Here is an 18,644-nt window from a genome sequence, read left to right as displayed (position 1 = left end):
GAGGCATTTTTTAGCCTGGCAATGTTACGGAGATCTAATTAGGAACTAATGATTATTCACAACTAATCTCTCAAGAGGACCAATCAAACCAAGCTCTGTGTGCAATGGACAGGTGGGGTCCGTGTTTAACCTCTCCTGGATTGGTGACTGATCCTGGTGTGCATACATATAAGGGGCCAATGTTGAACCCAATGTTCAGGACTTTGTGGTACCCAGCTGGGGTACCCATACAGGCCCCACATGGGCATGCTATCTGGAAAGTGGCTAATATAAATACATAAAAACACATTTTTAAAAATCAGTCTGCAACTGTGCTGCTTTGCAAAGAACTTCCCTAACTACAAGAAACTGATCAGGATTGAATAACAACAGCGTTTGAGTCCAAGACCTTCTGTTTACTCAAGCTGATAAAACCACTCAGACTGTGGGAGTGCTACAACACACAAGGTCAAGAACTTGGTGTTTCCACAGTGGCTACAGAGAGACTGACCCAACCAAACAAACTCACCAAGCCTGTACTAATGTTATTCTAAATCAAACCACAGTAATGCAGAACTGAAAAACTGACTCATTACATTACATACTTTACGCAGGAGTAAAGTTTAGGGAGGGAGAAACAATCATTTAGATTCAAATCAGACACACAATCTCTTTTATACAGGAGATATTTGTAGATCTTAGGGTAGCTTTGATGCCTTTTAAACTACAATATTGTAACGTGCTGAGGTACTGAGTTTAACTGAAAGCTTTAATAGAGAAAATAAACACTACTGAGGCTCCATATTCTACAGTCAACAGCTTGAAAAAAGGAAGTGTGCCATTAGCGGTGTTTGTGTGGTTGTGAGAGAAAAAGAGAGAGAGCATAAACATCAGCATAAATTAAAGGTAAATCTACCAACTGAACTCCACAGTAAGCATTGCTGTGTCATCGCCATGTCAGCAGGCTCTGTCAAATTTGTCCATTTACAGGTAAAGGTTACTGCAGATTCCAGATTACTGCATGCATTAACATGTTTCTGTTGACAGCTCTAATTATGATGTAGCACTAATTATCTGATGCACACACAGACAGTACTGCTCTAGCACCTCATCTGCAGCATTAGCTAACTTAATTAAAAAAAACAGCAGAACATAACAGCATAAAGAGTGCTGTTCAAATGTATGTGTATGTGTACATGCATGCGCTCATCATGGGTGCTTAAGCCTCCCCACATAAGGGCTAGTGATGCCCCTTGCTTTACACATGAATGCATGCTTTTTTTTTACCCTCCTTTTATCCTGTTTTTTATTAGTCAGGATCTTCAGTGCAGCAGGGACACTGAGGTGTTTAAAAACTCCAGCAGCACTTCTGTTTCATATCCACTCACTGTACCAGCACAACACACACTAACACCTTATACACCACCATTAATATGCTAAATCAGTGCTAATCACTGCAGTGCTGAGAATAAATGACGCACCACCCAAATAATAATAATAATAATATCTGCTCTGTGGTGGATTTCTCTTCTGTGGGGTTCTGTGTATTAATAAAAAGGGTAAAAGGAGGATAATAAAAAAAGTATATAAAGGAACAGATACAGGACTACAGTCTGTAATTATTATAGAACTACAAAGTGCATCAACAGACAAAAATACACAGAAAAAATCCAGAGCCCAGATGTATGTGACCACATATTAAGGCTTTAATCATCTGATGTGGGGATAAGCTAGATAATGCTTACATTTAGCAATACCACAGTGAGTTAAGGCTCAAAGGTGTTCCATCCATTAAAGATAGCAGTAAAACATGAGCAAACTTTACATTCATTTGTCAACAGTCTTAAAAAGAAAACAACATGGTGTGGTGTGGTGTGTGTGTGTGTTTGAGGGGGGGTCTGAGTTCTGGTAAAAGTTGAACACAAACTTGAAATGCATTTTGAACACCTCATGGTAAAAGAAGACACTTTTCTTTTCCTCAACAAAATTAAATGACTATTTACATCAAAATTAACAAAAAAGGTAGTAAACAAAAGGTAGAAAATTCAGCCCTGGTTTCCAGGGTGTTGAGAAATTGCGTATGGGGACCGAAAAAGAAACCCAAAACAAAACACACACACCTATGAACTGCAAAACCGAGGCCCCTTACCCTTAAGCGCCACAGCGTGTTGCACGCAGTGGTGCAGCGGCATTGCGGAGGCCTGACTCCACTGACAGGGTGCTTGGGGACATAGAATCATTCTAAACATCTGTGCCTTAACTACAACTGCTTAGTACCAGTATTATCTTCATTATTAGCTGATTTTGTTTTTGATCTGATGTGACTTTGCAATAAATTAGCGTTCTTCACAATATACAGTAAGTGCTCTGTGTTTTCTCTTTTTTTTTCTTGTTCTTGCAATTTAGCTGCACTGAGTGATAGGTATTTGGTTAAGTGGAATCAATCATAAAAAAAAGCCAAAACTAGCATCAAGAACCTCTGAGATCACGATCACAATGGAGACAATTTTAAATGTTTCAAAAAAAGCACCAGTGCCCTAACCCTGGATTTTTTTTTTTGCCAAGCTTACAAAAAGAAGATATGTCTACTGTATTTACACGTTCTCTCTCAGCACGTTCAAGCCTCGAGTGAGTACGCAGCACAAAATTCTTTGCAGTCTTTCCAAAATCAATCAACAATGCTTCATACACAGTACCAGTCATTCTCATTCTATCTTTTACTTCCTGTATAATTGTAGATGAATAGCGGAGTCATCTAGACTGTGAAGGAACACATAAGGAATCATGTAGTAACTTAAAAGTGTTAAACAAACCAAAATACTCTGTGAAGCTTCTGAAGCTGGTAACTGATGAACTTATTCTGTGCAACAGAGGAAACCATTGCTCTTCCTTTCCAGGGGCGGACCTGATGAGAGCCAGTTTCATCATAACTTTTTTTCATGGTCTTGAGGATGTTTTCAAAGTTCTTGAAATGTTTTGGATTGACTGACCTTTATTTCTTAAAGTATTTTTTCTTTACTTAGTTGAGTAGTTCTTGTTTTAATATAGATTAAAACATTTCTCAAATATTCACTATTCACTGTATACCTGTAACTCTACCTCTTCACTACTTTACAACTGATGCTCTCAAACACATTAAGAGGATGAGAAATTATGAGTAATTAACTCTTGATGAATTCAGCACATCTGTTAAGTGAAAGCCTAAATTTCAGGTGATTCTACCGCATAAAGCTGACTGAGAAAATCCAGCCAGTCATCTAAACTAAATGTGCCTATTTTAAAGAGTCTAAAATATAAGACATATTTTGCTTTGCTTAACAGTTTGTTCTGTACTAAATCATTCCATATGTTTTTCTTCATAGTTTGGATGACCTTAGTATTAATCTACAATTTAGAACATTTTAAATAATGAAAAATCACTGAATTCAAGGTGTGTCCAAACCTTTGACTGATACTGTACATATATACAGGGTCAAAAGTCGAAAGTTGCAGGACACTTTTTTAAATTTAGAAATTAAACATAACGTAGGCGTATCTAAATACCCCAAGGCCTATCTTTTAGGATATGTCTGGAACCTGGTCGCCATCCTTTGTTTCTGTAATAAAAGAGTTTCCTGCAATTTTGACCTGTATATTACTGTAGGACACACTCACAGTCAGGGTGACTGGGATGCCCCAAGCTGGGGGAGTATGTGGATGGAGGTGAATTCTGAGGAACAAGATCATAAACACTAAAAAGTCTTGAACCTCTCTTTGTCCTTCTCTCTAGACCAAGGCAGTTCATTCAAATGTGTGCAGCTGCATGCCGAAAGCATAAGAACGTGTCCATCAGGACGCGTCTGTGCGGAGGACTACAGTTGCAGGCGGATGCACAACATGACTGTGCATCACACAAACAGCAGCATAAGTAAACCATTCTCTCTCCCTTTGAGCCAATAAAGGATGCTTTCAAGCTCACAGCGCAAAAACACACAAAGTGGAAAAGAATAAACTAAACAAAAACAACAAAGAAAAATGACTTGCCTACACAGCTAAGGTAGGTCAAGCTAAGGTAAACACACCCTCTGCGTCTAACGCATCTCTATGCTCTCCAAGCAGCGCACCAAAAGGCACACCATTCTACACTCATTCTAACGAATGCGTATTTCTGTGTGAGCGGGTTTTTTCCATTAGGCACGACTAAGACATGCTTACTAACCACAGAGCCAATAATCCTCCAGCTAATCATTCATTTCAAGGGAGTGCACAAGGAAAAAAAAAATGACGTGGGTCTGAGACAACGGTTGCCAAACCAACGCCAGATCGCTCCTGCATCCCTTAAAGGCCATTAAAGGCCTCGTTCCCCACCAACCCATCTGGTGCACTTAACTACAGCTTTCAGTAGAAGCAGCTACAGCAGCAGCAGCAGATCTCCACCGCCTGCCTGTGTGTCATGTACGTTGATGCCTTGTTTTCATTCCTTAAAGCCCCAGTGTTTTCCTTAAAGCCCTTGGGAACCTAAATATGAGTTTCCTTCCTTTAATTTAATTTGGTCAGTTTGTCTGTTCTGGTCTCTCTGTTTAAATGTATGAAGTATTTCTTGTAAATTTCTTCCTAAACTCTACTAATAAACTAATAAACCTCTGCTGTATTTCACCACTATCACTCTCTTCTGAGAGTACAATGGGCAGGGCTAAAAATGAAACAAGCTGACATCAGCCCAGCAGAACCAACAAAGCTCTACCCGCTTCTCTTCGAGTCTGAGCAACCGGAACCGGAAAATTTCAGTCATGCATGCCCTAAGTTAAAATATTCTGACCCGCCCACAAGGGTTCTTGGAGAGTACTGAAGAATGAATTTGGTCAAATTCTGTTTTCTGTTTTATATTTTCTATTTAAACTTTGCTGATTGCTTCAAAGAACACCCAAGGTTAGTATTATAGCACAAGGGACTTTAAGCAAAATCAACCGCAGGTCCTTCTGCAGGGCTCAAAAAGAAAACGGAGCATACACACAGGAACATGTTGCATCTGTGAATTATGGGCCAACAAAAATATCACGTAAATCACACACCTGATTGCAAAAGCTAAAGCTGAATGCATTAAACTCTTCCCTTTTTTTGTTTAATACTCTCCATCGGACCTTCTGTTCTCAAAAGAGAAGTCCTAGCAATGAAACAGAGCAGGTTTAGTGTTGATCAGTGCCACAATGCCAAGATCACCGAAATGCATCCAAAAACGAAAAAACAAAGAAAAAAATAAAATGTGGACAAAAAAATGAACAAACAAAAACAAAACACAAACAAACAATTAAAACACAACACAGATCAATACAGTGAAGCCTATATTATTCTCAGTGCAAGAGAAAGATGTCAACTCCATGTACGTAGGATAATTAAGCCTTTGGCTTGGCGGGAATACAGTAGCTCTGGTCTGAGTCCACTCTGATGCGTGTGCTGCAGAGCTCATGCACTATGGCTGCGAGGACTGCAGCACATGCTGTGGCTGCTGCTGTGAAGGTGCTGACTGCGCTGGGGGAGGAGGTGGAGGAGGTCCGGGGTGAACTCCCGCCTGCGTGTTGGGGGAAGGAGGAGGCGTCGGACGCTTGAACTTGTCTGGACTGTTGCTTCTTCTGGGAGACGGTCTCTGAGGGAGGCAGAGAAAAGAAGACGGTTAAAACAAGTGATCCACAGTATGACTTTTATTTAGAGATAAATACATAACAATACTGATATCTGGTATCTGGTATCTGTCTGAAGCCATGCTCTTCTTTTACTCGTAATCACAAGCCTTCAATACAAACATCTGATACCTTGTGCCTAGCCGACATCACTGTGCTCCTGTGTTTCTGGCAACTTAATCACTCAAGTCCTAATTTATATATATATATATATATATATATATATATATATATATATATATATATATATATATATATATATATATATATATATATATATTCTAGAAGTGGTGGAATGCTAACTCTTCGATGCATCTCGTGTGACGAGATCTTCTGCCACGAAAATTCGGCCAGTGGAAACAATAAACAGTTACAGAGTGACCAACAAGACACAAAACATATGTAAATACTGTAAGTAAATCCTACACGTGACTGTTTCATAGGCAGGTGTAATAATCCTTTAGCTCTGTACTGTATTTTAAAAAAATGTTCTGTCTCTGTTTGCACTTCAAGCATAGTCTTAATATGACTGGTTATGGTTATGGATAGTTAAATTACAAGTGATTTAGGAGAAAAAACACAAACCCTAGGCTTAATATGACTGGTTGTGGTTTGCACTTATTGTTTGCACTATATAAGACCTAGAAAAGTTTTATTTATATGTTTTATTCTTCTTCTTATTTCTATTTCTTATCAAATCAATGTGTGCGAGAAACCAGTCTGTTAAGTTTGCTTTATATGATTTTGTCAAATAAAAGCCATTTTTCACTTTTGACGTTTTCCTTAAAATGATATTTTTAAATCTCGTTTCGTTCTCGTGAACCCAGTATCGTGTCTTGTCTCGTGATATTAGTGTCTCGTCACACCCCTACCAAATTAGATTCAGACCTGCAAACATATACAGTAGCTATGCATTTTGACCAAGTATGCATGTACAATTCCATATTCTAAAGTACATATATCATGTGATCTTGCATTTCCTTTACGTTGTTCCAAATTTGTGTAAGTATATTCGCAGCCACTTGCGCCGTCACACTGGCTCAATACTTAACATGCTGGATTAGCATTCGTGCTAAGCATGAACATTCACTACTTTCATCCGGTTCATTTTCCTCCAAACTGTCGACACACCATCACAGTACTGAAGGGCTGCTATTATTAAAGATGAGCTAGTTGGACCTTTTCGAGTTAAAGATCAAAGAGCAAATCAACTCCTAAACCTACTGCCAGTATTTAGAAGACACTTTCTTTGAGCAGTGGTAAGGGAAAAAATCTCTGAAAAAGCATCTTTCAGTACTCCACTGCACTGTTAGCCAGTATAATGACATAATGACATGGCCCCCCTCCTCACCTGACCTAAACATTATTGAGAACGTGTGGGTTCTTCTTAAACAGGGGGATTACGGTGAAATAAAACAGTACACCTCTCTAAACCGTGTCTGGGAGACTATGGTTGCAGCTGCACAAAAAGTTGATCGTCAAGAGATTAGAAACTGACAGACTCTTTGAAAGGAAGGCTTATGGCTCTTATTGAAAAGAAGGGTGGGGATATTGGTCACCGATTTTTCTTTTAAATGTAAGAAATTTTTATTTATACATTTTTATTTGTTTATTATTCTCGCTTTAACAGAAGAAAATAAACAAGTGAAATAAGATGATTGTTTTTTCTTTAATTGAGTAATAATTATGCACTATGCATTAATATTCTCAGAAGAAAGCCAAAGCCTTACTTTTACTTTCTAAAATGTTCAGTTTTAAGGTTTCTTATCATTTTGGATTGACTGGTAGTTGTTTAATAATGACAAAATCATAATAAAACACAATGGACACATTAACAATTTCAACTGTCAAACATATAATTAAAGCATTTAAATGCAATAAAAGTAGCTAACATTAATGTTTAAAATGGAGAAGGTTTAGTTTTATGTGAATAACAAACACAGATTCACACACTGTCATGTGTTCATGACGCTCTCAGGAACTTCATGAGTTAAAGGCAATGACAGGAGTGCTGTGAGTCCTGTGACATATAATTACAACATGCTCCTTTTGGTTAAAAATACCTCAGAATTTAATGGTATTGAGACAGAGTGCATTTAGGCCACGCCCACACCGTGGGGGAAACATTCTGCTCAGTTGGAATAGAAGTGAAAGGGAAAATGTCGCTCAAAGTTTAAAGAGTAACTAAACCCCCTGATTTTAGCTGACTCCACCCTCAGCTCAAATTTGAAAAATGCTGAAAGATGGGAAGAGTAGTGATGTATGGGTTTAGGGGCAGAGCAGAAGGGAGAGCTGATTGAGCTGAGCAGATGATTGGACATCACTAGGAGACTGTAATGCACACATGGACACATTATCCTCGCCTATAGTACTATATAGCACAACCTGAGAGGGCGCTGCAGAGGTGGAGGTTTTTAAGCGTTTGGAAATTCTACTAATAACTAAAAATCTATTCTATTTTCTCAGTACTTAGTACTAAACATTTCAGCTATTAATGAAAAAATATGGTTTAGGGTTTAGTGACTCCCTCAGTGTTTGCTTTATATCCATTTTTTGGTAAAATGGTGTGGCCAGTAGTCAATGTACCAGCACAGTGAGTACAGTTAGATATTTGCATGAATTTGACTATTTATATGATCAGAAATATTTTCGTGCTTGCAATTTTCTTTCTGTTGTGTTTAATTGTAAAGACTATAAAAACAGTCCACATCTTAAAAGGATAAATTTAAGAGAGGAGATATATGCTTTCTCTATGATAGTCACTGTTTGTAAAGGTGTTTATTTAACAGTTTTTTGGATGTGCTTTTTTTGGAAGTGGTTAGTGGGAAGTTTGTTTAGATAGATTTATAGTTAAGACTGTTAGGTAGCTCTCTGGCTAAGCATTGTTGTTTCTGTAAGAGCTAGATAACGGCCCTTCCATCGCTTGCTATTTGGCGAACTTGCTTCATAAGTGAAGTTTAGACCAGGTATTTGTATTTACTTTATTAAATATCTTGTTATGTTGCAAAGATTTGGTTTAAAGTGTGTTTAACAATGATCTGCATAAAGCAGAAACAGTCATGTCTAGTCATGTTTGCTAACCATAAAACTGACGAAACTAGTGTCTGTCTAGACCAGGGGTCGGCAACCTTTAACACCCAAAGAGCCATTTGGACCCGGTTTACACATAAAAGAAAACATTGGGAGGCGCAAATACTTTTTGGGCCCTATTTTAGCGTTCTATAGCGCACCGGTCATTTGCGTATTATGCAATTTGATTTAAGGTGTGTCAATGTGTCTTAGGAATCGTGAGGGCGGTGATATGTGGGAGTGGGGTGGCGGTGATATGTGGTATTTTGTTGACTGTTGTCAGGGTTTTAATCGGTCAGTGGGTAAACCAGAAGCTATTTTAACGATGTGTGCGCAAGACTGTTGACAGGGTGTAAGATAGCAACAAGCATCACGATAATATCACGAAAAATATAATAACCAAAAAAAAGCAACACACAGAAATATTTTTCTTTTCTTGCATTTTTCCATACTTGGCCTACCTGGGGTTGAAAGTATCGATACATGGACGGCGTTTTGGCAGGTATACCGGCTTTCGCAAGTGTGCTTATTTTGAGCGATGAAATATAATAAAATATCATTTGTAATTATATTTGTTTTACTATTTCAAGATTACAACAATCTTCCAAAAAACACACAAAATAAAATACACTTCAATTTAATATTTATAATTTATTTTCACAAGCCACACGGAGCCGCAGTATTAGGGTCAAAGAGCCGCATGCAGCTCCGGACCCGCGGGTTGCTGACCCCTGGTCTAGACTAGCATATACTGAAAACAATAGAATGGTTAGATTTTTTTTTTCTGAACTAACAAACTAAACCAAAGCAGTACATATACTGACAGAGATAATCTCCTTGTGATGTTTTAACCTTATCAAACTCATACTGTATCTAAACTGCCCTGTCTGACTTATTTTTCCTCTGTACTTATTCTGCCCAACTCAGGTTCAATTTCTTTCTGCAGTTGATGATTCTCCTGTTGCTTGGTTGCTAGGAAACAATCTGAGTAATGATGGAAACTATGCAATAGATTTTTAGAAACCTGTGGCAAGACTGTAATCAACGACTGTGACCCAAACAGGTCCCTGTTTACCTTTCCAAATATGATTTCTAGGGCACTAGAAATTTCCCATAATGCATCATTATTTATAGTAATTATTGCAGCATACTACATGAACTAATTGGGTCCCAAAATGACTTGCAAATCCTGTGGACGGTGAAGTACCAGAGTTGCTAGATTATTACTCTGATATCACAAAATGTGTTTTAAATCCATAAAAAAATAAAAAAATAAATCCAACATCAAAACTTACAATATTACACGATTTATTCTAACATGCAATGATCAGTAATTACAAAAAAGGACATTTTTATAATTATGTCTTAACGCATTTTTGATAGGACAGATGACCCGATGCATTGCAAGCAATGAAAGAAGTATCTACTTATACATAATAACTAACAGCATCACTGACCATTCCAGTTTCCCACAATCCAATCTAATCAGATACCACACATCTGCTCCTATGCTGTGACTGACTGCAGTTCACATCATGTGTGGCATGACTGCGTTAGCCAGCATTGTCCAGATTACTGTAGCTAACCTTGCTAGCTAGCTAGCTATTTAAAGTACTCTCTGCCTTATTTATCCCAGCTGCACAAAGTCTACTGATATTGGAGTCTGAACCCTCCAATTTTAAATTAATTATTGGTTTTGATAAATAACCTGGCTAAAGTATCTTAAGAATTTGTTCAGGAGAAAAGCAGCAGCTCAAAGTCATGTAGTCTCTCTGAGCTTTTCTGCATCTGCAAAACTCACTAACAATATGTTTTCTGTCTTTTATCATTGAACCTTTTTAACATTTGTCAAGGTTTTTTAGGTTGTGTAGCAGTTAAAATTTGCTAGCTTCCATTGCTGCTTCAATGGTTGCTGCTGTGATTTTAAACCTGGCAATGTGTGGGAAGTGTGTGTTGAGGAATGAGCAGCAGGTGCAGACAGAGACTACACCACGCAATTCCAGTAATAAAATACTGTCCTTAGCTCTGCTGACAACAAATCACAGTAGCTGAACTTTGCATGTTTCTTTTTTATATTTGCGGGGTTTTTTTGCACTTGTGTGTGTCAAGGTCCGTCGCGGTTGTTGCGCATGCGCTCTGCATTTGTTGTGTTAATGCGCATCATGCAAAGTATCAGAAACGGGCACAGAATTTCTTTTGACCTTTTGGTACTCTGTAGTAGCGAGACATTTTGGTCGGTGATTTTTTTTGGTATCAAATTTAGATTTTCAGCCCTAGACTGGGCTCTTCATGCTAACTGAACTTACCCTCTGTCTGTGTAACCGTGGACTGTCTTTATTAGCAAAGTCATCGGGAGTCATCACAAAATGAAGGCATACAGCATGAGGGGACAAACAGAAACGGACAGAAAGAGGGAAATAGATGTGACTCACTGCAATGCCGTGCGAGGCTCCCACGTGTACATGCAGGCCTGGTGTGTTGTAGTAGGACATGCCGGCTCGGGTCAGCGTGGCTGGAGGGGTAAAACCCACTGTATGACTGGCATACGAGAGCCCTGCCAAGGGAGTCATATTACACACACACACAAACACACACACACAAATAAACAACACACACACACACAAAAACAGGGTATGTCAGCACTAAAAACTGCATGAATCAATCACTAGAGTTTTACCCACTAATAAAAACTACAGGACAGATTTATTACAGATTTATCAGGTGCTAATTGTTTACACACAGTCAGAACTGTGCAAGTTAGTGACTGGAACAAGATGAATGCTGCTAAAGTTCCTGCCTGGAGCTAAATACCCTTGTATTTCAAGGGTAAACACAAGTAAAAAGGGGAGGAGGAAGGCAGGAGTTGTTGCACTCTAAGAAAAGGACAGGACATTGTTTACCCGGCCATTAGATAGGAAAAGAGTTTACTGACTTATTAAGACAAGTCTATACATCCTAGCTTAAATCTATACTGACTGTTTACACAGACACAGATTAGCTGATCAGCAAATATTTACCCAAACCAGCTGTTTCCTAAAACTCTACAGCACTTACTGATATGCGCCTGTGTGCTGAGACTCAGCTGTTTTAACAGAAGGGTGAAAAACCACTCACAGGACTGCAGGACAGTGCGCTCAGTGCGCTCATCTCTTTTGTTTGGACGTGTGAACACAGTACATTCACTGACAAGGTTTTTCAAGCTAACCTTGTGTCAGCTAATATCTGCTGTTTACAAACTGTGTCACTAACCCAAGCTCACTGCTACAGGTACACAATACACAATACACTCCCCACTGTCTTATTTACACCAAGTAAACAGACAGAATTAATGAGAAGGAGCAGCACTGGTATACTCAACATTTTCCAACATGTGTTTTTTATTTATTTTTATTTCTGAACCCAAAAGAATCTATGGTGATGTATGTGTCACAGAGCCTTTAAAAGCTGTGTAAAGTTCCTTACAGCACTTTGTCTGACCTACACTTTAACTCACAAAGTCCCCAAGTGACATACGCTGAGCATCCTGAGAGCATCATCACAGGACAGTGTGTAAATCTGCGTTTGTTCATTACAGAATGTAGGAGTGAATTAGGGATAACGCTGGAGATACAATAAAACTAGCTCCTTTTAAAGTGTATTTTTTGCTTCTACAGGTCTGTTCCAAACATTCCAACAATTTTATGCTTTAATGAAGTAAATCACATTCCACATAACTAGTTCTAACCAGATTTTTTTTTAGCAAAATTGTTAAAATTGTTGTTGCTTCATTTACATTATCAGGAATTAAAATAAAATACTTAAAATACTTAGTCATGTTCCCACAGTAAGGAAAAAAAAACAAAAATGATCTGCTCACCGGATTTATCTGATTTAATTTTGAAATCGGTATCAATGTTCAGAAATGGGTCTGGGATCTTAAGGTTTATGAGCTGACACTGCAATATCTTAAAGTACATATAAACTATTTGTGCTCAGTCACAGAAAGTGTGGGGTTTTGCTTTAGCACCATCAGCTCACTCTCTCGGATCCGTATTTACAATATTTGATGTTTGATTTGTAATCAAAGACAATTGTTAACTTTTTCTGAGGAATAGTATCACCATTCTTTTTTTGTTTGTTTGTTTAAGAAACCGATTGTCTTTACCAGGCGTCCACACTTTTTTTTATTATACTATTTTAAGCTGCTACACTAACTATGGTTTGGCTGCCTTTACACTAAATGTGGACAATTCGGTGCTGTGCTTTTAAACACAATGTTTTCAGTGGGACAAAGTAAAGGAATTTTGACTGCATGAAACTCTGCAGCAGTTCGTCTGTAAACGTTCTCCATCGCTGCACATGTGCAGTGACAAGGATTTCAAGTTTAGCTTAAAATCTTGTGGGGGTCACAAAACCAAAACTCATAGCTAATTATTCTCTGTGTTTTTAGGGTCTCAGTGTGAGATACTGACCCATAATTTGTTATTTTTTAATTTTGACAGTCTGAAAGCCCTTTTCTAGATGGTTCAGACAAAGACCAATCACAGAAAGCCAAGGCCAATAACATATTGATGATATCATAGCATGACAATGCACTTACATATTGCTTCTGACCAGTAATGTCTAAATATAAAAGAAAAAAAAAAAAAAGACTGAAAGGTTTTTGCCGATAATTGATATATATATTTTTTTTAAAGAAGCATTAGCATTGAACGATACGACCAATATTTCAAACCAATACCGATACTACAGACGAAGGGTCGCTGTCTGCACTACTACAATTGGCAGACAGTGGCCGTAAAATAATTATTTAAGATGAGTTTAAGATAAGTTTTTATTTACTTTCAATAGTTTTAAAGTTATAAAGTTATACCGAGGTGTCTAATGTCTCTGTAAGCTATAAATGTGTATTAGCATCGGCAGATATAAACGTGTAATATCTGTTATCGGAGCAGAATTCCCTGGGTAAGAGGCCTCTAAATCCTTAACATAAAGCATCTAGTTTTGCTTTAATACAACAACTCAACCTCATAAACCACAAGTTAACAGACAAAAAAAAGATAAGAGCAACATAAGATAAGAACAACCTAAATGCTTCAGAGAGTATTTTGGTTTGTTTAACACTTTTAAGTTAGTACATGATTTCTTAGTTTCAGTATTCATTTAAAATGTAGGAAATACAATTAAAAAAGAAAAACACTCAATGAGAAGGTGTGTCCAAACTTTTGAAAGTAGTGCATATCTGAACTTGCCAATGCAGCATCACTCGGCCGCTCAAAGAGAAAGCATGGCCAACATTCCTCTTTCAGACTGTCAATCTCTGGCACTGTGCCCTGATGCAGTGCACTGGCTACAGGGTAAGGCGTGTATACCTGGTGATATGGGTCTGCTGGAGCTCGGCGAGGGCGAGTAAGGGATAGGGCTGGACACAGTGCGGGGACGAAGGCCTTGGGCCGACATTTCATTAAAGTACCTGCAGCATGAGAGGAGAGGAAACACCACATCAGGACATTTTAAAAAACAGTGTACCATCTACTGCTGCTGTGTTTACAACCTGACAAAATGCATAAATACTCTGAATATCCTGATATCATTTTAGGCCCACATAACTCTCCCCCCAGTGTGAAGTAACTTCACCTCACAACAAACACAGAGCAACAATTAGACCACAGAGCATTAATATTAATGAGCTATCTCCATCGCTGCATCCCAAACCTCACATTGATACCTTACATGATAGACTAATGAATGCACTTCTACTCTATAAATGACAAAAAATGTTTAGAAAACAATGTATAGAGATTCTAGGCTACTCAGATATGTCTTTAAAAAGGTCTTGGGAATATTATTATAAAGCCCAAAATTGGCTTCCATCACATTACAGTAACAGGAAATGTAGTGCTGGGTCAAAGAAGGTGATTAACCAACATTACCTTTTCTGTGAATAAGTAATACAAAAATAATTAATTAAATTTACAGCATACATTTATATAATGTATAATAGAATTGTTCTCTTTTTCTCACATTTACTTTTCTCTTTGCAATAAAATAGCTAAAAATAAACCGGTATTTTACACACATTCTAATCTTTTTCCTAGACCATTGTAAATCACAAGGACGATATGTCAGCACGATTCTCAGGTTCTCATGTTATGTATGTGTGCAGAAAATCCAATCAGTGAACATGCTAATATTTCCATTTTACATTCATGTGTTTAAATAATATAAAAGTATTATATAGTACTAGCCTGCACTTCTTAAAGCATAATAATTGCTTACTACATATATATCAATGGGAATAAAATCATTAAAAGTCCCCAATGCAAATATCAAACAATGCATGTATGTGTTAAAAATACAGAGATTTAAATAAAAGAATCTGCATTAGATTGGAAAAAATAAATTAGATTTATATTAGTGGTTTCACTCAGTTAAAAATGAATTGTATTAATGACAGCAATATCCTGTGATCATGATTTTTTTTTAATTAATGGTAGTTTCCTGTATTGTTGGAAGACTAGATCCTTATTTGTCTGTATAATATTTTGGGTAAATTTGATGCTTTTTAAATGAGAAAATATCAATGTGTTGTGTTACTGAGAGATTTAGCTGAAAGATTTAATGTAGGTAATAAAAACTAGTGTAGCTTGGAAAGAGGAAATATGACATTGGCTGTGTGTGTGTGTGTGTGTGTGTGTGTGGGGGGGGGGGGGGGGGTGAGAGACAGACAGAGTAAGTGGATGAGAGAGAGAGAGCCTGAGAGTCTTCAGCACAGCAACAGATGAAAATGAAGTATGCCTTTATGGATAGCTGGCTGGAGGAAGTGCATAGATTGGCTAAAAGAACTATGTTAACTCGTAGATTTCTGTGACTCAGCAACGAAAATCAACCTCAGTGACAACCTGATGATGACCTGACTGAACCTGATGAAATGTGAGCTCAAACTTCATGCATACTTTAGAACATGGAATCATACAAGTGTACTAGGAGGTCAAAATGTGCAAAATGTGTACACGCTGGCAGCTTACACACACTACAGGCCGTTACACCCAGTGCAAACTCAAAAAATAGAACGTGCTTCTGATATAAAGCAGTGTCAGCGAGAATGCTTCCAGTTTCTCAGAGACCGTTTCCTTCATGCAGAGATGATTTGAAAGGCGACATTACGTACCTCTCATCATCCATCTCCAGGCTGGACTCGCTCTCTGAGAGCTGCCTGCACAGAGCCTCGCGCCGCTCCACCTCCCGCTGAAGCTTCCTCTGCAGCCGGATGTTCTCCTCCCGCATTATCCGCTCCTCCTCAATGTACTGCGCCCGTTTCTCCGTGTCTGAGACAGATAATACACAGGATGTACATGTATATATAAGACAATCATTAAGAGTAACAGCAACAAGTGCATACAACCATCAGTAAAAGCAACTAAGTAAGCCCTGTGTTTGCAAGACCCATGTTAAGCTCAATTTTTGTTATACAGTGTATCACAAAAGTGAGTACACCCCTCACATTTCTGCAGCTATTAGAGTTTATCATTTCATGGGACAACACTGACAAAAATGACACTTTGACACAATAAAAGGTAGTCTGTGAGCAGCTTATTTTAAATTTATTCTTCCCTCAAAATAACTCAATTTACCGCCATTAATGTCTAAACCACCGGCAACAAATGTGAATACACCCCTTAGTGAAAGTTCCTGAAGTGTCAATATTTTGTGTGGCCTCCATTATATTCCAGAACTGCTTTAACTCTCCTGGGCATGGAGTTTGACAGAGCTTCACTCCTTCATGACGACATCACAGAGCTGCTGGATATTCGAGACTTTGCGCTCCTCCACCTTCCGCTTGAAGATGCCCCATGTATCTTCTATTGGGTTTAGGTCTGGAGACATGCTTGGCCAGTCCTTCACCTTTACCATCAGCCTCTTCAATAAAGCAGTGCTCATCTTAGAGGTGTGTTTGGGGTCATTATCATGCTGGAACTTTGCCCTGTGACCCAGTTTCCATAGGGAGGGGGATCATGCTCTGCTTCAGTATTTCACAGTACATATTGGAGTTTGTGTTCCTTAATAAAATGTACATTAACTCCCAAACACCTGCTGCACTCATGCAGCCCCAGACCATGGCATTCCCACCAACATGCTTGACTGTAAGCATGACACGCTTCTCTTTTGCCGCAACACATGCTTGAAACCATCTGAACCAAACAAATTAATCTTGTTCTCATCAGACCATAGGACATGGTTTCAATATTTCATGTCCTTTGTAGACATGTCTTCAGCAAACTGTTTGCATGCTTTTTTGTGTACAGACTTCAGAAGAGGCTCCTTCTGGTGTGACAGCCATGCAGACCAAAGCACTTAAAAGGGGCTGACCGCCACCTCTTTTTATCCTTGCTGCAATGCTGACAGCACTTCTGCGCCTTATCTTTCAAAGACAGCATTTGGATGTGATGCTGAGGCCGTGCAAGTTTCTTTGGACAACCAAAGCAAGTCTTTTAGGGGTGTTTACTGTTGTTGCTGTGGTTTAGACATTAATGGCTGTATATTGGGTTATTTTGAGGGAAGAACAAATTTACACTGTAACATGAGTTGCACACAGACTACTTTTCATTGTGTCAAAGTATCATTTTGTCAGTGTTGTCCCATGAAAATATATCCTTAAATATCTGCAGAAATGTGCGGAGTATACTTACTTTTGTGATGCACTGTACATTCAGTATCTCACAAAAATGAGTACACCCCTCACATTTCTGTAAATATTTTAATATACCTTTAATGGGACAACTCTGAAGATATGACACTTTGATACAATGTAAAGAAGTGTACAGCTTGTAGAACAGTGTAAATTTGCTTTAACTCAACACACAGCTGTTAATCAAACACGATAACAACCCCAAACACACCTCCAAGAGGGCAACTGCTTTTCTGAGGAAGCTGAAGGTAACCTCTGGGGCATCCTCAAATGGAAGGTCTCTTAACGCAAGTTTTCTAACCTCCATCAGCTCTGTTATGTCATCATGGAGGAGTGGAAATGGATTCCAGTAGCAACCGGTGAAGCTCTAATTAACTCCATGCTCAATAAAGTTAAGATAAGTTAAGCCACCCAAAATATTGAAACTTTGGATGCAAATTGGCCATTTTCACTTAGGGGTGTACTCACTGTACACTCACTACTTTACACTGTATAAAAGTGTCACGTCTTTAGAGTTGTCTCATAAAATCACAATATTTACAAAAAGTGAGGGGTTAAAAGAGGTGTATAGGCCAAGCCAGATTACAGCAGGAGGACTGGGGCAGGGTAGATTACAGCAGGAGGACTGGGGCAGGGTAGATTACAGCAGCAGGACTGGGGCAGGGTAGATTACAGCAGCAGGACTGGGGCAGGGTAGATTACAGCAGCAGGACTGGGGCAGGGTAGATTACAGCAGGATGATTGTAATCACAACTTGCTCATGAATGCATGATCTTACTCAAGCCATCTATGGCCTTGCTTAACAGAAGACAGTGATCAGTGTTCTGAGGGCAGAAAAATTAAGACACATCACTCCTCAGGCACAATGTTCATTCACCCTGCTATCTGAGTCATACTGTCCTTTAAGAAACCTCTGAGAAAGTCCCTGTTAAGAAATTCCAGTATAACTGCAGGCGTGAGGAAACCAGGCTGAGGATTTCATCAGCTGGGAAGGCTGGCCTCTTTATTGTGTGTGCAGCTCCATCTAGTGGACACTCTAGTGAACAGAAAGCTCCACGAAAGCACCCCAGGAGCCAGTTTCAGACTATAACACTATTACTAGGGGCCAGTTGTTCAAAGGTAATCTGATCGGATTTTGGTTATCGGATTGGATCAAATCTGGAAAACGGGTTGTTCAAAAGGGAAAGAAGCATTCTGAAATCGGATCAGATCATGTAATCCAATCCTAGTTTGTTAATGGATCAAACCTTCAGTTTCTGTTGTTCAAAACT

General features: G+C 38.7%; 1 protein-coding gene across 1 annotated transcript in view; it reads right to left on the bottom strand.

Moving 5' to 3' along the window:
* Positions 1-1,663: 1,663 nt before the first annotated feature.
* Positions 1,664-18,644, bottom strand: part of ccdc6b (coiled-coil domain containing 6b) — a 30,505-nt gene continuing 13,524 nt past the window's right edge. The window contains exons 6-9 of the mRNA XM_022669363.2: positions 15,856-16,012; positions 14,057-14,157; positions 11,138-11,259; positions 1,664-5,602 (exon numbers count right to left, since the gene is read on the bottom strand). Coding sequence (XP_022525084.1) covers positions 5,429-5,602; positions 11,138-11,259; positions 14,057-14,157; positions 15,856-16,012 — 554 coding nt within the window. The 3' untranslated portion in view covers positions 1,664-5,428. The remainder of the gene's footprint in view (positions 5,603-11,137; positions 11,260-14,056; positions 14,158-15,855; positions 16,013-18,644) is intronic.

Source organism: Astyanax mexicanus, chromosome 15 (assembly GCF_023375975.1).
Source record: "Astyanax mexicanus isolate ESR-SI-001 chromosome 15, AstMex3_surface, whole genome shotgun sequence".
Classification (NCBI taxonomy): domain Eukaryota; kingdom Metazoa; phylum Chordata; class Actinopteri; order Characiformes; family Acestrorhamphidae; genus Astyanax; species Astyanax mexicanus.
The sequence above is the reverse complement of the archived record's forward strand: the minus strand, read 5'-3'. Positions and strand labels throughout refer to the sequence as shown.